This window comes from Apis cerana, linkage group LG11, assembly GCF_029169275.1.
Source record: "Apis cerana isolate GH-2021 linkage group LG11, AcerK_1.0, whole genome shotgun sequence".
NCBI classification, from domain to species: domain Eukaryota; kingdom Metazoa; phylum Arthropoda; class Insecta; order Hymenoptera; family Apidae; genus Apis; species Apis cerana.
This window is the reverse complement of record NC_083862.1, coordinates 2,005,153-2,027,975: the sequence shown is the minus strand read 5'-3', so window position 1 is coordinate 2,027,975 and position 22,823 is coordinate 2,005,153. Positions and strand designations below refer to the sequence as shown.

The window sequence follows — 22,823 nt, the reverse complement described above, 5'->3', positions numbered from 1 at the left end:
TGAAGATTGTAATTGTTAAGAAAAAAAATTGATATCCCTCTCTCGGATGTTGAAAATTAAAAATTTATAAATAATATTGTAATAATTCGATCAATCGCAACGTTTATTTAATTAATTAATTTATCCGTCCAGTATTTTCTTATCCTCGTTATTGTTAAAGTTCAAACATTTGGCGAAGATTTGGTTATTTTCATTCTGTAATTTGTAAGTCGAAACAAGTTTCCAGGGTACCGTCACGGTGACTAACTATCGACACTTGTTGCCCGGTAATTAAATAAATCATCGTGCAGGCCACCTCTAGACGCGATGCCCGGTCGACACCTCCTCGAAACCGGCGCATATCGTAGCCCGAGACGCGATATATACGTCGCCGCGATACGTATCTGCAGTAAACCCATACTTAACAGCGTGTCGTTCCTCCCTCCAACTCCATCCTCCATCGCTTCCTTTCGCCTCGTATCCTCTCTTCCTCCTCGCTTCGCTCCTTTCGTCGATTACGATTGCTCTCTCAAGAAGGGGATATATATGCGTATGTAGTTCACGTTGTGAATGAAATTACACAGGTTGATAGATTTAGTAAGTAATTTAATTAGTAAGATCGATATATTTGATTTTAAATTGTATCTAATTGTATCAACGTAGAGGAAATATCGTATAAAACAATTTCGTGATCGCAGTCTTAATTTCGTTTATCGTAAATACGGATCGCTCTGTATTTACGATACAAATTTTTCAAGGACTTCTTGAGTCGATTATCGATCGATAAAGAAGAGAGGACCGTAAAAACTACGTTATCCTTTCATCTCGATCGAATGTTGGCGTTAAAAAATAAACGTGAATTATCCAATTCAATTTCACATTACGACAAAATGAGATCTGAAAGTGGTATACTTTACTTTCTCCTTCGCCTTTTCTCTCTCTCTCTCTCTTTCTTTCTAACCTTACCCAATCGTTCGTATTAAAATTTCGACAACCCTCCAAATGTTTCAGCAGCGGCGAATTTCAATTCCTCGCGATTTCGTGGCTGTGAAACGGCCAGCCATTTGCATGATAATTGCCAAGTGGTCTAACCCGGGTCGGCCGCGCCACGCTGCTCCAGATACACAACCGACAACGTTTCTACCACTTGTAGCAGATTAGATAGGACGTCCCATGGCGGAACGCGGCCGCGCATGCGCCCTTCTCACGGTCCGCGGTTTCGATGCGTGTGTCGATAGCCGGTTGAATAAAACGGATGAATATCGGGAACGTTACACGGCCGTTCGCCAGGTCTATTGTATCAATTTTGAGGTCGATGATTTACTCGTGCTATCTCTAAAGGCCTGTCCACGATAATAGATAAGCGAAAAGAAGAATCCAAGTTTCGATCTGATCTATACGATATAATATATATCGTGTATATATAATATATATAAATTTCCTTCTTTTCTTTTTCATTCAATCAAATTAGTACAAATATACAAGTGCAATTCTCCTCAACATTTAAAACAATCGCCATAACGTTTTTTTCCATGCTTTTTATAAATTTAAAAAACTGCTTCTTATCTCGTCGGCCAAATTTTCCATCACTTTCCACCACGATGCAACGTGCGCCTCGACAGGAGAGCGCGCACCATGTTCAAAGGAATACACGCATTGTCTACGTTTGATTTACGACGTACAACGTGGATTGCGTGCGTTATAAAGACGTTCTGGCCTGGGAATAAGTTGAATAAGTACATGACATGACCCTTCACCCGTGAGTTATTGGCCGCCACGTCCGATTCGACGTTCGCGTCTTCCGGGGAGCGCGCCGGCAGCTGCGTCCGAACAAAGGAGGACGCATTATGCCACGGTGCTCGTTAAGGCCGCCGTTTTATCCCCGGCCAGGCGAAACTTCGCGAAATGCCAATAATTGGCGCAAAAATGCCGAGTTATCTTGCGAGGTGGATGCACCTGTCGCGGCCGGCCGAGTGCATGCAAATAAGAGGCTCGCATACCAGAGATTGATATCTGCAATAAGTCGCCGCGGTGGACGAGGGTGTAACCTGGTGCGCCGTTAACAAGCGTTCCTCCTCGTCCCTCCGGGGATAGTTTCAACGAGCGCTCCCGAGATTCGATGGATGGAAAGCGAATCCCTTCGCCTCGAAAATTTCCAAGAAACGAAGAGATTTAACCCGTTGACACGAGGTGTGAAAATTGGAAGGATCAAAAAAAGTAGACTGCGACAAGATTCACGAAAGATAACGATACACGAAAAATTCGTTAAGTAAATTCGTAACACAATTTTCCAAATTGATCCACGATTAAACATTATATACAAATACCGGTTAAATTATAATCCGGTACAAGAAAAAAATGACGAGGCAAGGTCTAACCCTTTCTCCCCTCCTCGCCCCAATCCCAAGCGCGATCAGTTTGATATCGTTGCCAAAGAGATCCCCCGAGGTATAAGAGTCCATCGCGCAGGTAAAGCACTCGTCGCATTCCCGCGAGATTTACAGTCCAAGAGATGCCGTTGGAGAGCATCTCTCGGCTAAAGGCCAGCACGGAAGGATCCACGCGGAGGAAGGGACGAGAGGAGGAAGGAGAGGGGACGGAGAAAGAGAGAGCGAGAGAGGGATAAAGGGTGAAGGGTTGCGTCTTCTTATATATACACAGCGGGCGCGGGAACAGCGACAAATATATCGAGGTATTCCAGAGGAATTGAGCCGCGCGCTGGCTGCGCTTTTACCGCGGGGTCACGCGAAATATGCTCGTTCCCTTCTCCGACAATTTGATCCCACCGTAGAGATAGCATTGTGGTCCTGAACGCGCGCCACACTGCGGACGGTTCTCGTATATACCTCGGACGGTGACCAACCAACCGGATATCCCCGTCCCCTCTCCTCTCCTTGCGCCTCTCCTTCTCCCCCTCCGCCGACCGCTTCTCCCGCGTCGTCGTCGTTTCGCCATTATATTTATATACAGCGACAGACCCATCGATAGCGTTTTCGGAGTCCGTACTTAGTCGTCGGTATTCGAGCTTCCATGTTTCTGTCCGCTGTACCGTTGCGTCTCTTGTTCTTTGTTTTTTGAGAGAGAGGGAGAGAGAGAGAGAGAGTTTATCGATCGAGAAGTTATTAGTTTTTAGATTCTTTTTCTTTCTTTCCGTAGAGCGGCGTTGTGACTCGTTGTCGCGATACGAGTTAAATTATTTTCTTTTTCTTGTTATTTTTTATCGCACAATTTGTTATTTCGTCATTGCGTTTAATTAGAATATGCGAATATGAAAATGTATAGAAAAAGATAAAATGTGTAATATGGGTTAAAATAAAATAGGGGGAGAAAAGAGAAACAATAAGGCGTATACTTGAAACAAAAATTGAAAAGGATGAAAGAAAATTAGTTTTTTTTTGAAGTTAACCTCGCTTCTCCAAAATATAATAAATAAACGTAATATAACGTAAGATTAAGAATTAATAAGTTGATCTGAAAAATTTGTTATGCCAGTGATGATTTAATAGTTGAAGTTACGAATAAGTTGCCTCGATAATATGTTGTTCAAACAGTAATAACGATTGCAAATAATGGCCGAGAAGCGGATCGATTATAACATCTACGAATAAATGTTATTTAATAAATAATCACTAAAGCAAACTTTGTTCGAAATTAATTGCTTTTTCCACTCGAGTTAATGTCCAACTCTGCTGTTAGGTTATGAGTGTCCTGGCTAGCTGTGTAAACAAAATTAATTTTAATAATAGCTTTGCAAATCATTGCTCTACAAAGTAATTTTACAAAAAAAAATTTATGGATAATTTATAACCATTTAAATTTAAAATAGTTCAAAATTATTTCTCAACTATTGAAATCTGATTCAGTTACATTACCGATTAATTGTCTGTCTATGTACATTGTGTTCGATTTGTAAAATTTTAACGTATACATCACGTATACGAAACAATTATTTCTTTGCACGTTTTGAAAGCGAATTTTCTCCAATCAATACATATGATATCTTATGATATCATTTATCTTTTATCGATTTAAGGAAACGTCTCTTCTAACGAACAAATCAACGCAATAAAATTTCGCCCTTTCCCCGTTACTTCTCCCCCTCCCCCTTCGCCATTACACCGAGCCAAAAATCACCGAGCCTCTCCCCCCCTCCCCCCTCGTCCTCTCGAGACGACTTTCGCCCGGGACTTTCGTGTTTTAACACGTGTTCCGCGCAAAAATCCGCTCCGCGATCGGGCGATAAGCCCGATCTCGGCGCCATTATACTCGAGTCGCGATTTTTCGATCCTCTTAGCTGTAAATATTCTCCTCTCGCCACGCCACCAGATTCCAATAGTTTCCTTCCCTCTCGGCCGCAGCCGTTTCGGGAATGTCGTTTCCAGATCGCTATCATCCTCGGCTCGCTTCTGCGCCCGGACGCGTCCGCGGCCGAGATACGTTCTCTCTGCTCCGCCGAGAAATTAGATTTCCCTTTCCGTGATTATCGATTATCGGGATGTAATTGGGTTTTGATTTCGGATATTTCGGGTAATGATTTTATGATCGACCATTTCGAATTTCCAGTACGACAATAACGTTTTTGAAGTTTATTATTTAGTGCGGTTCGGTGTAATTGAATTTGGATAATTGAATTTATTAATGTTTTATCGTAATGTTTATTATTTAATTATATGATAGAATGCTGTTTTATGTAAATTTAAACGGTTGAATGAAATTCATGATTCCTTTTAATTTAGTATTTTCTGTTGTACTATATCACGATACAATTGGATTTTGATATAATAATTTTATAATTAATAGTGTCATTTGGAATTTGGACGACAGTAATGTTTTTGAAGTTTATTAGTGAATAGTAGTGTTTTTTTTAATGTTTTATTTTAATATATATTATTTAAGGTTTTTAATCATCTAATAGAATATATTGTCATTACTATTTCATTTTATATAATTAAAAAGTTGAATTAAATTCATAATTAGTTAATCGTATATTATCTTCATTATTGTATCATTACACGTATCATGTATTTGAAATCGTCAAATGTACTCAAACCGTCCTTTTAAAAATCGCTTTTAAATCGTCCTTTTTCATTCCCTTTTCCTCCACTTCCAAAATAACAATGAAACTAAAAAAAAAAAAAAAAAACTGCCACTCGCGCCTGCCCCTAAATTTCTCAAATTTTCAAAAACCAGATGTCCACTTTCATCCCCGCCTCGCTAATGTAGCCCGCGTTACCATAATTCAAACGCGTTCCGCGCGATCCCGATCCTCGGCCACGGCGTTTTATCATCGCAGCGTTGCACCATTTATTTCACGCCAACTCTTTCCTTTCTTTTTTTCCTTTTTTTTTTTTTTTTTAATTCCACAATTCGTGTTTCCACGAGGTTTATTTTTCGCGTCCTTTCACGCTTATTCAGTGCTCGCTGTTAGAGACACGTCATAAAATACACGGTGTGTCGAGGTTTCAAGTGAGCTCGAGCGCGCGGAATCCATAAAAGTGACGAAGACACGGATTGCCAGACGTATTATCTTCTCTCTCTTTCTCTCTCTCTCGACGATTCATTCGCTGTAAACATCGTCAAGTTTCAACATCAATTAACCGCCCGTTCTGGCCAAACTTTTTTTTCCTTTTTTATTTTTTTTTTTTTCACTTTATTACTCACTCGTCACACACCGCGTTTGCTTCGTGGATTTCCATGAATTTATACAATTCATCTTCCGGTTCCGGTGGATGAGGCCAAGTGGTAGAACACGGAGTTTATGGAATGAGTTACAAATTAATGACGGATGATTTTTTCTTTTTTTTTTAATAACTGTTTCGTGGCACATCATCTGTTATTGTAACTGTTTCTTGTCTCTTATCTTTCTTGTCTTTTTACGTATAACACGTCTTACTGATATGTCTGTCCGAAAAAATTCTTCCATTCACGTTTTTAAAAATATCTCCAAAATGTACGCTTATTGCAAACTTTCACTTTTTCCATTTTTCTATATTATATATTCAAATATATTCCAAAGATTCATTCTCTCAAATTCTCCTCTTATTTGAAATTTTTTCATTTTTCGTATTCGATCTTGGTTCGATTCTTCGCCGTTGTACTCGTTTCGAAACGCTGTCCGGAGCACGTGTTGCGCGGACACGCGCCTGCGTGACGCAGAGTCAACCTGGCTCGCTACCGGCCGGTATAACACGAAGCTGCACGGCATTATGGATAGTATAGCGATCTCGATGAGAAGTGGGTTGTTAGGTAGAACACGCCGGCCGACCGCCATAATTCACTCTGACCCGCGAATTATGGACCGGTCGCGCCGATCATGCACCTGGAAAACGGGGACCTGCTCGTTCAGATTGAGCCTCCATCGTTTCTCATCGCGATACTTAATACGTGTCCAGGTGATAGCGAGCCGCATGAGTGGTTTGTACACACCGTCGACGCTTCGATATCGAAACGCGATCATTAAAGCGTGAAATACGATCAAAGATTACGGACGAAAGAAGGGGTTGTTAATCGCGGAACTTTGCTCGAATTGTAGTCCGATTAATTCCATTGTACGTGGAAATTCTTTACGATCTTTTTTTCGATCGAGCGTAAAAAATTTGCGAGGCGAAATCTTAGAAATTTTGTTTATGATGCAAATAACACGGTAACGCGAAACCAGTGGACGAATAAGATACGAGAAAATATGAAAATTTATGAATCGGTAGGTAATACATATTAAATTATATTGTAATTGGACGATGAAATTAGTATACGTATAAATATGATATCCGGGTTATTGGTACAAGCTAGTTACATTAACCAGTAATAATCGAGATAATGGAGAAAGACCAGTTTAGTATCCTTGATCGATCGACACATGTGATTCCAGTTATTTCAACCTGCCTCCCCATTTATCTTTCTAACGTTCCTTCGATCTTCTCGCCTATTCGTACTATTATTTCTTTAAACTCGCAATTAGACTGATTCAAGGATCGTTGCATTTTTCTTAATTTACGTTTAAATATATATCAAAATTGGAGTCAGATCGGAAGATTAATCAAACGCTACTTAGGAATGTGATTTGTGATTCGGGCGAATTCGGCAACGTTCGGATCGGATCGGTAACAATCGGCATTAATCGGATCGCATCGGAATTCCAAAAGTCGATACATATAGTAAACTAGTATCTTTCTTTTAGAAGATCTGATTTGTGATTCAAAGTCAAAAATTTTTGAAATATTTACCGATTTATTATTGAGATCGAATTTTCAAAATATTTTTTAAATTTAAATAAAATTCTAAAGAAACAACAATATTTCAAAATCGCAAAATCGTAGCGATAAAATCTCGATATGAAACAAAGGAGGTTAAGATTATCGATATCCAATTTTCTCAATTCAGAATATTTTATCAAGCAATGAATAGTGGATAAGTCGTTTTGAGATCTTTTTTTACTTATTCTTCCTCTTCTTCTTTTTTTTTCTTATAAAACGAGTGGCTACTGTCACGTGACCAACATCTAATTGAAACCAACGATCCTTTACACGCGCATGCGCGTACTCTCGTGGGCGTGCGCGAAGGATCGCTACCCAGCCGCAAGAAATTCGCGCCGTAATTCACGCCTCGTGGTGCCGCAACCGTCCACGCTTAGCGACCGCATTCGCTCACGTCGACGACCCGCGTAGCTTTCGCCTTTTTCGAGCCTGCCACTGCCTCGAGCGGCCGGCTAATAGTCTAATTAGTCGCGGTGGTCACCGCCTTATACAGCAGGCCGCTTCAAGGTGGTCCACCGATGATGCGTTTTACGCGTCGACGTGCGCGAATTCCGCGCTCGACCGAATCGATTTTTCTCTATCCCCGCCGAGATTCCCCATCGAGTGGTGGTTAATTGGAATTTGCAAATAGATCGGTTAGAGATTGATCGGTTGATGATTCATGAAGAATGTTGATAATGTTCATCGCGTAATACGAATTTCTCGAATTTGTCGCAATTTTTATTTATTCGATGCATGGTTGTAAAATATTTTCTTTTATTACAATCGACCGCAAATGCTGGAAAAATATTTATTTGCCTTTATATTTTAAAAGTAAAGATAATTTTCAAGAATTAATATGTTTTTAGTGCATCATTGTAGAAAAATACAATGATTTAAACATTTTAAAAATAAAAAATATATAATCTGATAAATAAATATATGGAATATTAATAATTAATAGTCACGTTTATGTCATAATTAATGATTTATATGTCGTTTATACATCTATGCAAATTTGTACATAAATACAATTATAAAAATGAATATAAAATAATATATATCATTTAAATTTCATAAATGCACAAGCTTTCAGTCATAACCTAACTCAATCTAGAATAACATAACCTCACGAATCTCAAACCAGTTCACTATATATATACATCGAAACTTAACCTTAACCTAAACAATCTAACCTATCGTAATCTTTGCCACGCTCGAGTTTTAATATCCATTCTCCTTCTCCAAATCTCGATCGAACATCACGAATCCCACACTCTGGTACACGTCGTAAAACGAGGCGGTTGTGGTGCCTTAAAACACGGAACGCTTCTCGCTTCGAAACGTTCGATTTTCTGTTCGATGGTAAAAACTTCAAAGCATCGTAACTACACCTGTTATACCTCTTCCAATCCTTCCTCTTCCCATTCCCTCGAATATAAAACCGGCAAGTTGTGCCGCCGCGTGAGCAACTCCCTCCTCTATCTCTCTCTCTCTCTCTTTCTCTCTCGTTCACGGATCTCCACTTACTAATTAACGTAACCGGGCCATCAATTTGAAATTGATCGGCCTTTTTTTGCTCCCGAAAAGTGATTCCAAGGGAGAAGGCGCGACCCAGCATTCTGGTTCCTTCTCGTGGCGCACGTCCCCTTGTAATCTGAAAGAAATTCTCGTTATCTCGTTAATACGGCGTTCCTCCTAATTTGTTACTTTCCTTTTCTCTTTTTAGGTTAGGATCTTTAAAAGAAATTTTTTTTCTTAATCGCAAAGTGAAGGAATGATTGATGATGAAGTTATTGAAAAATGAATAGGAATGATAGGAGTGGATATTGGATATAATAAAAAGAAATTTTTTTTCCTTTTTCTTTTACAAATATAGGTATAGGCATAGTAATATTTATAAAGTAATGAAAGAAATTTTGATCAAAATGTGAAGTAATTGTATAATTTAGAGATTTCGATGATCTTGATGTATGATGATATGTTAAAGATATTCTGATGTGCGTTTTGTCCAAAATTTATTTATACATACCTCAATTGTGAATAATCAAGATAATCCAAAGTGTTGCAAAATGTAATACTGCGTTACAAATTGCCTTTTTAAAAATCAACAAAGACATTTAATCTTTCAATTAAACCCTTCAAAAAGATAACCTCTTTTAACAAAATTTTCCAAGAATGAATTTTTGTTTCGACGATATGAATTTATAGAGATATATCTCTTCAATTAAAAATTTAATTTTAAAATTTATATTTATCCATTATATTTGCATTTCGTTACACACAACGTGTACAGAGTTATAACATAGGCATATAGACTATATACAATGGCGAGGATACAAGCGGAAAGAATAACAGTACTAATTTCTAAGCATAGATGTCACTGATTACGCTGTAATGAGTTTAAATTCCAACACTCTGTTGATTCGTTGATTCGATCATCGTGGCTATCCGGATGATGACAGGCATTATACACGTTGTGCAAGTGACGAGGCAGAAGATAATATCGATAAATCAGGAGTGTATGTCTAGCTCGAGTATGAATTCAATTTAATCAAATGACTTGCTTCTTCTCTTGCTGAATTCATCTCTCTGCTAGACATCGTCGGACAAAGAAGCGCGCGAAAATACTTGTTATGAATATTAACGATCGGAATTTTAACTTCTTAGTTTATCGATGAAACATTGCGCATATCGCGCAAATATTATTTTTACTACGCCTCTTTTTATTATTTTCATCTTTTCAACATTTTTCCGTGATTTTAATCAATTAACTTATCTTGGAACGATTAAAGCAACAAAGATTCGTGAACTTAACATTTTTTTTTTTAAATATTTTTTTCTAGTTATATTTCCATAATTATCCACACTAAAATAGAATATTCAATTAATTTCAAACGTTCACGACACGTATCCATATACATGTTTCCCGACGTCTATACCTATTAGTCGAAGATAATTAACGCTTATTATACTTTGTAATAGTTGGAGATATATTTATTTTTCCCTTAATTTAAATCTATTTATAGTTACACGCAATATTAGCGACTAATGGATAATCTAATTAGTCGTTCCATGCAAATGTACGAGTACAGCGTGTTTCATTAATGAAATTAATAAAATTTCATTAAAATTACATGTTCTTATTAAAAGTGTATTTGTATCGAAAATTATATTGATTCAGTTTAAATGTATTTTTATGTTTTTTCCCGTATCCTTTAAAATTTGAAAAATTTAAAAGAAAAAGGAATAGAGGAAAGAATATAGAAGAAAGAAACCAAATTTTTAAAGATAGTCACCTTATTCACTCATTATCCACCTTATTTGGACCTACAGTCGTGAAACACCGTATGATTCGAGAATTCTGATCCGACGCTTCTCTTAATCCCATTACAGAATAGGAAATTAACAATTCAGACAGTTCATTATTAATAATAATCATTTATCAGCCACTAGAATCAAGTATCTCGAGAATTATGCATAAACATGGAAAGGAATGATAATGAAACTTTATCTTATATATATATATATATACATTTTCCAGCGTGCAATTTTCGAATAAAAAGTTGGAATGTGGAAAAAGATTGGTCGAGTTTGTTGCATAGGACAGAAAAAAAACATATCTCTTCCCTTTATTGCTTCAATTCTTGCTCTTAATTGGCGATAATATAAGTCGAGGATTAAGAAATTATTTAGTTTATTATTATTAATAGTAGCAGTTAGAGTTAACATCCGTGAAGCAAGTAAACAAATTCAATGTTTTCTAGAGTAAAAACTGATAAAATCATAGTATGTATGTATATATATATATATATATATACAAAACATAACATATATAACATAAATTTAGAGTAGTTATCGCGTCTGTTAATTATTTATAAGTGCTATATTTAAACTCGAATCTCGTAATCATAATTTAAATTATCCTCCATGACCATAACCCAGTTCAAATGTGGATAACAGGATTATCTGGTTTTAATTTATTGTTGATGAATGTATCATTTCTTCTTTGTAAATTCGATGTATACGTGTTATCTCTGCCACTTATAAAGTATCAACTAATGTCTACTAAAATTATATAGTAAATATAATTATAAATATAAATATAAAATTATTATTATCAACAGTAAAAATTCTGATATAGAATCATCAAAATAAAAACTGTCAAATTGCTTCAAACATGGTATAATGGTCACTTTTAACCTCCCCTCTCCCTTTTATTAAATTCAGACATTATAAAATATAGATCTTATTATTCTCATTATATGAAAATTTATAAACAAATATATTTTTAAACTTAAATAATAATCGAAACAATATTGGTATCGATCAATTAATTAAATTCGAAAACATAACGAATAAATAAGGCAATAATTAAATATGTCATACATAAATTATACATATTTACAATTTATTACAAATTACAATTATCCAGCGCAACAACCATACCTGTTCACAAAATTAATTAAAAATTAAATTACAATCGAACCGCCACTCGAAAATGACAGTCGCATATATTAAATTCATACGAATGTTCCAAATAAATTAACGATACATTCGAGAAATACGCGCAAATTAAAATTTGTATATTAACGAATAGCGAGCCGCAATTAATCCAAGCAAGCCGCGAAACAAGAAACAGTCTCGTTCGTAAAGGCGGTTTCCATTACACAACTCGGAAGAGAATACGTACGAAGGATGCAATCACGAAGACTCTTCGAGAGAGACGGATTCGTGCACGTGTTAACACGCAGGTTTCGCGTGGTCGCGTGTAGAGGGCGCGCACACCTGTCCACCAGCACACATCAACGTGTGCACGAGTGAAGTGTCGCCTAACCAAGTGTTGCTCTCGCCTCGAAATTCCTTCTATCTGTATCCGAGCCACGATGTACCCAGCCACTCGAGGAAATAACGGTTCAGGAGCCTTTGTCTTATTTCACAGCGGCGTGGCTCCGTTTATGGTATTTATTGGATCCGTGGCAATCGAGCTTCTCGAACAACTTGGGTGGAAAGAGGTTAGGATGCGTGTCGCGAGGTGTCTGCGTTTCGAGATATTTGATATTTGGTGTAAATGGGTAAAATTTAATAGTTAAAGTTAAGAATAAAGTTGCTTGAATAATTTATCGTTCAAAGCCCAAGTTATGAGTGAAGAGGGGATATGATGATTAGTTACTTTTTCAATTATGGTATTTTAATCAAGGAAATGATGTTTGATTTTTTTGAATTGTGAATTTATTTTTTTTTTTTTTGAATCTAAAAATGAAAGAACGAAATTGGATCACGTTAAGAATTATTTTTGAAATGAATCAAGTTTATGATTCGTTAATTAAACTGATTAGTTTAAATTGATATAATCTAATTTAAAAGAATTTGTTCATTAAAAATTTGTTTCCTATTTGTTTTCTAAATTATGAAATTATGAAAATTAAATTTAAATTATGAAAACTTTGATTGTATAGGCTATTTAAAAATAGAGATTATGTCTTGTTTCTAAGTTTGTTTAGATTAAACATTATTAAATATTATCGTTAAAGATTATTTTATGCAAATTTTACATTCGATTCGAAATTTAATAGAGAGCAATTTTCAAAAACTTTTAGTAGTTTTACAGAAACACGTGTACATATGTGCTTGAAAGAAAATGGGTGACTGAGTATGCATTCGAGAAAAAGGTCAGTTTAGAATGCGCCATGTAAAGAGAAGTTGAGAAAAGTGACCTGCAAGTTGTATGTATGCCGGAATAGAGAGGAAAGTCGGGCTTTGTTGCAACTGTTGCATTCGTGTCGATCTATTGCAAAACTTGTATTTTAACCAGCGATTTTATTGTACAGAGAAAACAGAATAAGAGAAATTCGATACTGTACCATTATAGAATTTGATCTTTCAATTTCCACAGCGTACAGATGTTTACCTCGATCGATATTTTTCTACGTTAATTTTTTTATTTATTTTTGCCTCTAAAATCGAAAAAATTCAATGATTTCAAGATACAAAATTCCTTTTTCCAAATTTTATCGTATCTATTACACAAATATCTGAAAAAATACTATATGATTATAAAACTTTCAATCTCGTTTCTTTATCAACATAAAATATGAATACATATGAATACATAAATTTCCAAATTTTGCCACTTTTCATTTTCTTCGTTAATGTAAAATAAATATATATATTTTACCCAACCTTTCCAAATTCTTTAATCTCGAATCCTCTTAGAAAAATATTTTTTCCATTTCTGACGTATTCCTCGAACTTTCGACTTCCTTCTGAAAACCTTCCTTCAGATACGCGCACCAGCAATGTTGTACACGTCGTTACCTAAATTTCCCAAGATTACCATAATAAACGTCGAACATGTAGACTTACGTACATACATACAAGTTGTCGATGGTATCTTTGGCCGAGTATCATCCTTCCTGTAGAGGCACCGACCGAAACGAGGGCCCGATATATCGGGGGCCTCGTGGCGGTTCCTCTGGCGTCTCGAGCCGCTCGCTTCCTCCGTCTCCGCCCCCGCCATCCCTCGAATTATGCGCCTCATCGAGACACCTGTGCACTTCTCCCCCTCCAAGCATCATTTTCGATTTCGGGGAAACGCGGTGCCTGTGAAAATGATTTGTTAACGATATTTATTCGAATTTTTAGATTTTTGGATAAGAGAATGATAGATGGACGATAAGGAGATGGAATTTTAAAAAATTCGATTTTCAAAATTCTTTATTGATATTAATACGATTTGTGTTTATTTTGATGGAAAAATATATAGACATATTTAATTCGTCATTCAGTAAGTATACAGTCTTAGATATATCGTTTATCGTTATTTTTTTTTCTATAATTCAATTAATAAGTTTGGAAATTTTTATGTATAGAGTATTTCAAGAATCAATTGTTATGGATAAAACCGTAATCAGTTTCTTTGGGCTGATTCAATCAATCACAGAAATGAATAAAATAGAATTTGTTTTTCGTTTAAAAAAAAAGAAAAAATTAAATTCACTCTTTTATCCTCGTTCCTTTGCCCACATCGACACGACGATTTCCTCGTTGCGGATCCTCCACTCTAATTCGTCACAGCGATAAATTCCTCGTGACGTTAGACAAGCAAAACAACTAACGAGCTACAGCGTGAAGCTTCACATCTCGCATAAGAAATCTCGCCGGACCACCAATGCACACTGGTTCTTCGTAATAACAGGATTGAAATAAAATTAAACAATTTGTTCGAGAAATAAATTCTATAAATTTATTACTCGTCGTTATATAAAGAATTAATCTAAATCAAAATTAAAATTAATTAAAAGTATAATAATAATTCGATTTATAAAAGTTGGAAAAATAAAAGTAGTTAAAAATTTCGAATAAAGTCTTCCAATAATCCTCCAATAATTCTTATAATTAACGACTGAAAACTCGTCCAATTTCCAGTTTTCCAGAGAGAGAGCATCCAAGCAGCAAAAAAGCGACCGCCACCGAGCAGACGACGACGACGAGGACGACGTCTCAGGAGGGGGGAGTGTCGCAGGGGACATTAATCCCCGAAAGTTGCACAGGCTGCGGCCCACGGGATCGCGCAGTTCACGAACATGTGTCTGACATTTTTAATCGTCGGATTAAAATAAGCGATGCCAAGGTGTAGCCCTGGAATCCATTATCCGGCGGATGAGCGGACGGCCACCCAAAGTGTCGCGTGTCCCCCAGGACCTGCCATCCGGACTAAGCCCTCTCTCTCTCCCCCTCCTCTTCGTTCGTGTCCCTTTTTGATTTTGAGGGAGGGGGAAAGGGTGGCAGAGACACGTATCCACCCTTTCTGTGTCTCCCTTTTTGGAATATATTAAACGATGGAAAATTCGTCGTTTCTCAAAATAGGGTTACAAGAAACTTTGCCTTTGACAGTTTTAAAGAAATATATAGAAATATCGTTCACCATATTGAAAGATAAGAAGAATTTTTATTTAATTTTTAGGTTAGGTTTAGAAGGAGTTTAATAATTGAATAGTTTTCGGAAGAAACGAATGGAAAATCATTAACTAATATATCAATTTATGAACGGATAAATTGTGTTTGAAGAAAATGAGACGTTGGACAAAGGATGTTAGCCAGTAGCATCCTTTCCTTTTTTTTTTCGCGTGTGGAGCTGGGAAGAGGAAATGGGGAGCTCGCCGAGGGCAACGTCGAGGAGATTTCTTTACCGCGGAGATAATAATGATCGGACCCTTGGCCGAGTTGAGAGAGTTGCCCCAGGCTTGCCTCGGTTTTACCAGGCAAATTACTCGCCATCCCGCACTCCCACCTGTGCAACAGTCATAAGACTATTTTAAATAAGCACCGGCTGCCTTGTTAGCGGCCATCCAACCTTGTCTCCCTTGCCTAAAACTCGTGTAGAGCTCGCGATTCAATGAAGTAATATCCGGTCTCTTTGAACGATTTCGCGCTTTATTACGTGGATAAAGAAGAGGATAATAATAAGATCGTATTAGATATTAATCTCTCGCGAAATTTTGGAATTAAACTTGGACTTTTTCATTCGTATACTAGTCAGAATTTTTCTAGATTTTTATCGAATTAGATTTATTTTTAATTCGATAATTCGCTCAAAAGTAATTTATTAAATTAAATATATCAAAATATCTTGTACAGTACAAGTCAAATTTTTTCAACATCTCTCGAAAGATATCATGTGTTAGAGACTTAACCTATGAAATACGAAATAAAAAAATAACCTAATTCAATCTCCAAAGTACGAAAACATAATCTAATCTAACTTATAGTACAAAATATTTAAACATCCTATAGATAGAGAAATAATTGACCTAATCTACACAACATCGAGAAAAGATGTCATTCCCTCGAAAAGAAATTAATCTAACCTAACTTATAAAATACAAAATATCGAAATAGTTTATATCCCTTGAAAAATCTACGAAGTATAAAATACAGAAATATCCTATATACCTTGAAAAACATCGTCAATTCGATTCTAATTTAATCTAATCTATGAATACAAAATATGAAAACACTTTATATAAAGAAAAATCATTCTTACATTCATCTAATTCATAAAATACAAGAAATAATATTTTATATAGTATAAAAAAGTCAACATAATCTATATAACATTTTTCAAAAAAAATCATCATTTTAAAATTAGCATAATTATATTGTTTAATCTAACCTAATCTACGAGCCACAAAATATCGCATCACCCTATACAACATTCCTTGAAAACTACCATTCCAAACTAATCTATGAAATATAAAATACATCTTATATATAGAAAAGTTAATTTAATGTTCACCTAATCTATTTTAAATCCATAAATTATAAGAAACAATTATTCTATGTACTTAATCAATCTAACTTATATAACCATTTCTCAAAAAGTATCATAATTTAACCTGTAATATCCCTCGAAAGATATCAAAGATATCACCGCTCGATTCTAATCTAACCTATGAAATACAAGATACATTTTACATACAAAAAAAAGTCAACTTAATGACATTAATTTAACTAATCTATCTCCATAAATTACAAGATACATATTTTAGTCAAACTATATAACCTATACAATCATTTCTCAAAAAGCATCATAATTTAACCTATAAAGATAATACAAAATATATCGAAGCATCCTATATACACAGGGAACTCAAATTAACCTATACAAATCCCTCAAAAGATATTATCCGCTTGATTCTAATCTATCCTATGAAATACAAAAACGCTTTATACAAAAAAAATCAACTTAATCTAATGACACTAATCTAACATCCATAAATTACAAGATATAATATTCTATATTATACGTCTAGTCGAACTGTATAACCTATATAATCATTTCTCAAAAAGTGTCATAATTTAATCTAACCTATGAGGTAATACAAAATATATCGAAGCATCCTATATACACAGGGAACTCGACTTAACCTATACAACATCCCACGAAAGATATCATCCGCTCGAGAGACAGGATATCGCGTTACCTCGGCGATCGCAGGTGAAAACAACTCGCTCTGGATTTATTCATAAAGGGACTGGCAACGAGAAACAGAGAGAGAAAGAAAGTATCATCCCACGTGACTGACGGATAAACCCAGTCCGACGGACAAAGATCGACTCGTCACCAAATCCAACAGCGCGAACAGAGACAGAAAGAGATAGAGACAGAGAGAGAGAGAGGAAGAGAGAAAGAGGAAGGCAGCGATGGGGGAAACAACAGTCGGATTCGACGGTATATATCGCGTCGCGTTTATATTAAAAGCTTGCAAATTCGTCGCGAGCGCGAGCTGTCCCGAATGCAAAAGAGAGGAGAATGATGGGGTTGGAGGAGGGGGAGGGTGTCTCTCTCTGGTTATAAGGGACGGGAAAAGCGATGGAAATGTGGACGGTTTCGAGACGGTTCCGACTGTCTATCCCCACCCACCTTCCTTTCCTCCTTCTCTCCTTTCTTCCCCCCCTCCTTCCTCATTTTCTCCGTCGACTAAATATTAGCACGATGGCGAAACCGAGCACGACGAGTATTTTTAATTATTATTTACGAACAAATGGATGGGAGTGGGGGAGGGGGGGTGGCGAAGAGAGACGAATATGAAAAAGCACTTCATTTTTTTAATTGGACACCCCCTCTCCTCCCCTCCCTCTCCCTTCCCTCCCCTCCCCCACACATCTCCTTTCCGGCGAGCGAAGCAGGGCCTCCTCTCCGCGTTTCCAACTGAATTTTAATTTTGATTAACCGGGAAAAAAGAGACGTCTAGGTGTTTGCCGAATTCGCCCAGACGTCGGCCACGGGATGGAAAAAAAAATGATATTATTATTCGCGGGAAGCGCGGTGTTTTGTTTATTATTTTTTTTTTGTTTCGTTTTGTGGAGGAATACGAGTTTTTCTCTGGCGGGGAAATGGGTGGATGGGTGGGTGGATGGGTGGGCAGTTGTCGAGGATTGTGAACGGTTGTTAGGTTGTGAGGGCTGCTGTAATCGAAGGCGATAATTGCAGGGGGAACTTATGGATTGTGAAATACCGTGTGGTCGCTTTTTAACGAGGGGGGATAATCGAATGGTGATGATTTGTTGGCTGTGAAATTTTCGTATTTGTTGTCGTATCGCGTTTGTCACATCTCATTTTTCCATTTATCGGTCAGAATTTTGATAAATTCTTTTGAAACTTCAAAGGAATCATCATTTGTTAAGATTGTAAAAGATTTTTTTTTTATTTTATTTTATTGGACTATCTTTATTTTTGTTTTCTCTTTAATATACAAAAGAACTAAAAGAAACCAGGAAAAATTATTTTTAAAAACTTTTTTTAATAATGATAATTGATGATTATAGCGATGATTAATAATGAATAGATTTTCAATGATCAATAATCAATAGGCATTGAGTTTAAATTAATTGGAAAGAAACTGTTTGTAAAATTATTATTTTGATTTGAACATTAAGAATAGGATACTAGTATAATTTGTTATGATGACTGTATTTTTATTGCAGGAAACAATTCAAAATTTAGGATCATCTCAATAACATACTGTATTAATTAAATATTGTGCAGAATTTTAAAATTAATTCCTTTGAATCTATGATGAATTTAGAATTACTTCATAGCCTATTAATTGAAAGATATATTGATTTTAGAATTAACTTCTTTAAATCTATCAAATAGAACTCTTATGGGGATCAAAATTGCAAAGTTAAAATGATAATAATGTCAAATTCACACTTGATATCTTCCATTTTGTTCATATTATAAAAGATTAAAATTCATAAGAAAATAATTATTCCACAAACTCAAACCTTGTATTGATTATCAACCATCATACATGTATTTCCTGTATAAACAGTTGATAAATTTGTATATTGATTCCGACTCGGAAAGGAATGTCATTATTATAAATCAAATCTAGATTTAATAAAAAAATCAGAAAAAAGTGGATGGAAATAATTCGTGCTAATATCTGCATCAACTATTTTAATTATTCACTTTTTAACGAGTTGAACGACGAGATTTAAGAAAGTGAAAATTAATAAAAAATATCATCGTTTTCAATTCAATTTCAAAACCGTAATTACGGAAGGAGCGTTAAAATAAATATTCGTAGTCGGGCGAGGCTCGATTTCAACGCGGCGACATGTTGGAACTTTCGCCACGAAATAAGTACAAATAGAGAGGAAAGGTAAACGTCGGCTAGTGTCGACGAATGCCTATTTTGCAAGCTGGTAGCCGTGTTCTTCCTTCCAAGAAACCACTTTGGTGTTTACCATGAGCACACTTTTGCTCTTTAGGAGGCATGCCTGCGTCTTCCCAAAGACGCCGACCGGTGAGATAAGTCGAAGATTATGATCCATGTAATTTTTAAATGTCGCCATTTCGTTCGTTTTTATTATTATCCCGTCAAAAAGCCACTCGACTTTCTTTTATAATTTGCTATTTTCGATTGAAATATTTTTTTTTTTTTTGCTAAAAATAATTTAGTTTTGAGGTTAGAAAATTTTCATAATTTTTTCGATTATTATAATTTAATTACATTGGATTTCGATCCATCTTTGTAATAATTGAAAATAACGTGAACAAATTGAGTCAAAATTTTAATACGTGATGGCACGTGTATCATCTTTTTCAAAATTCTATCCTAGACTAATTTTATCTCGTAAAAAACGAGGATTCGAAAATGCTGTAGAAAGTTTCTCTCCCCATTTGTAAATTTTTATTTTTACTTTCAAGTAATTATTAATCGTGTCCAAATTGCATTTTCATATCTACTATATACAATACTTCAATTCTTCAAAAAAATAGATTTTTCGTTGAAAATTAAATTGAATACACCAATAATAATTCTTCCACATCCTCGTTTATTCTCTTTTAAGAAAAAAAAAAAATGTGAAGCACGAGGACACGGTCGAAAACGGCTCGAAGAGACTCGATTTCCAACTTTCCTCGGTACACTTCACCGGTTTACATTCTTGGACGAGCGGAAAGAGCGTAAGAGGAACATTCTGTACGCAGAAGTGCAAGGTAACATGGCCGCCGATAGGGTTTACCTGGAACACTCGTCGTGCACACACAGTTAATCCACGGGCCGTCTCGACTGGAGGTACCGCCCTCCGGAAGTACGGCCCTGTCTTTCATCCTCCTCTCTCTCCTCCTCCTCCTCGTCCTCACTCCACCTCTTTCTCTCTCTCTCTCTCTCTCTCTCTCTCTCTCTCTCTCTTTCTCTCTCTCTCTCTTCCTTATTTCGCAAAAGCGAGCAACACGGCCGCGTGTATCGCATCTATCAATGACAAATGGTCTCGCGTGACCGTGTGTCTCTGCCTGTGTGAAGTTTTAACGAATGTTCCAAGCTTTCCTTCGCCCAGAGCGTAATTACTTGGCTACCGGTCAAAGGATCAACACGTTTATGGTAAACGGGGAGAGATGCAATCGGTAGGTAAGATCCGATTTGATTTTTCTCGAATTTCTTGCTTCGTGTAACAGCACAGTTTGTTGATATTGTTATTGATTAATTTTTTGCAAATTGGTAATCTTTTTAGCTTCACTTCTCTCGTTTAATTCTTGATCACACATTGATTGTGTAAACGAATGAATGGTTGGTATTTGTAATTCAGATTGAAAGTTGGATGTGAGGTTAGGAATAAGATAAGCTGTTTGTAAAATTTGACAGGGATTTTTTGGTTGGCTTGTTTAATTCTTAATCAGGGATAGTTTCGATTATATAAAAGAATAAATAATTGGTATTTATAATTCAAAACTTGAAAGTGAGGTTAGATTAGAGTAAGATAAATACTGAGGGTTGTTGTATCTGTTTTTTTTTTGAGAGGAAAAAGTTTTGTATTTATCTAAATTTGATCGCGATAAAAAGAATTCCATCTATTGGTGGAGTTAGAAATTATGTGAAATATTAGTGGTTTGAGAAGAATAGTAAAGATCTAAATTAAATTAAGTAAATTAAATTAAGTGTTGATAAAAGCTGATATTGCTAAGAAACAATAATATAGATGTATAATAATAATTATAATAGATTTCAAAAATCGAGCTATATGTTTAAAAGTACACTGTCTTTTAAAAATTTGAAATGTTAAAAAATTTCAAATCAATGAAAAGATTCCAATAGTGTATCATAGAAATTGAATTAAAGGAAAGTTTCTTTCGAAAATTAAAGAATAATCGTTGAATTTTAATTTTTTTTTTTCTTTTTTTCATTCCATTCTGATATTCAATTTAATTCACTCGTTTCTCGATTCTATCATCGATAATGAAACACTGTATACACAAGAGAAATATCTTTCTCTTTCTGTCGCATTTCACGTGTCCATCAGCGCGTAATTGAACGAATGTGTTATGTTTTAACGCCCTGGTCCGGGAAGTCATTTGTTCTGACGTGTTTTTGATCATATCAGAGAATTATATAATATTAGTGAATAATGATTTGAAAGTAAAACTAATAAATAGCTTTGACAGTAGGTAATATTTTATTTATATTAAAAGAAATTTTAAATGTTAAACTAAAATTTATTATGTGTTTTTAATTTTATCTTTAGAGAAAATATAGAAAGTTTAAAAAATAATTTTTCGCAAATTTTCATTAAAATTAAAATTTTTAAATTAAATATTTAATTATTAGCCACTAAATTTAGTATATTTTATATAATTTCATTATATAAATACAATTGCAAAAGCAATAAATTTGAATTCAATCATTTTAATTAGTGTAATATTAATTAGCCTTATATAATTCATTATATTTCTGAAAAATTTTCATTAAGAATTTTCAGGTTAATTTCTTTCTAAAATTTTACAATTGAAACTTTGATTAATACATCATAACCATTATAACTTTTCATATATAACTTTCCATTCAAGTTAAGTTAAACTTCTTCTAAAATATTATAACTGTAAAAGCAACAAATTTTAAAAACCAAAATTTAGCAGATGTAATTACATTTTCATTGGAATTAAAATTTTTAGATTAGAATTTCGAATTTCCTTCGAAGACAATCTACGCACAATTTTCGTTAAAAATTAAAATTTCAGATTAAACTTCTTCTAAAATATTATAACTGCAAAAGCAACAAATTTTAAAAACCAAAATTTATAATTACATTTTCATTGGAATTAAAATTTTTAGATTAGAATTTCGAATTTCCTTCGAAGGCAATCCACGCACAATTTTCGTTAAAAATTAAAATTTTCAGATTAGATTCTTCTTCTAAAATATTATAACTGCAAAAGCAACAAATTTAAAAACCAAAATTTATAATTACATTTTAATTGGAATTAAAATTTTTAGATTAGAATTTCGAATTTCCTTCGAAGACAATCCACGCACAATTTTCGTTAAAAATTAAAATTTTCAGATTAAATTAAACTTATTCTAAAATATTATAACTGCAAAAGCAACAAATTTAAAAACCAAAATTTAGCAGATATAATTACATTTTCATTGGATTTATTGGAAAATTTAATTAATTGGAATTAAAATTTTTAGATTAGAATTTCGAATTTCCTTCGAAGGCAGGTCCACCTTTTTTAAAAATTAAAAATTTTCCAAAGAATCCCCGTATAAAGATAGCCGCGGGAGAGGCTTTCTTCCCCGCTACGCATAAAAACATATTTCC

The 22,823-nt window shown here is 35.0% G+C and overlaps 2 protein-coding genes across 2 annotated transcripts in view; one reads left to right on the top strand and one right to left on the bottom strand.

Annotated features, from left to right (window-relative positions):
- Nucleotides 1–15,824, top strand: part of LOC114577443 (uncharacterized) — a 35,105-nt gene extending 19,281 nt beyond the window's left edge. Inside the window, exon 6 of the mRNA XM_028666391.2 lies at nt 14,640–15,824. Coding sequence (XP_028522192.1) covers nt 14,640–14,807 — 168 coding nt within the window. The 3' untranslated portion in view covers nt 14,808–15,824. The remainder of the gene's footprint in view (nt 1–14,639) is intronic.
- The window catches only part of LOC107997157 (uncharacterized), a 91,301-nt gene continuing 76,658 nt past the window's right edge, over nt 8,181–22,823 (bottom strand). Inside the window, exons 4-6 of the transcript XR_009831769.1 lie at nt 13,590–13,814; nt 9,244–13,529; nt 8,181–8,868 (exon numbers count right to left, since the gene is read on the bottom strand). The gene's annotated coding sequence lies outside the window, so the exon portion shown is untranslated. The remainder of the gene's footprint in view (nt 8,869–9,243; nt 13,530–13,589; nt 13,815–22,823) is intronic.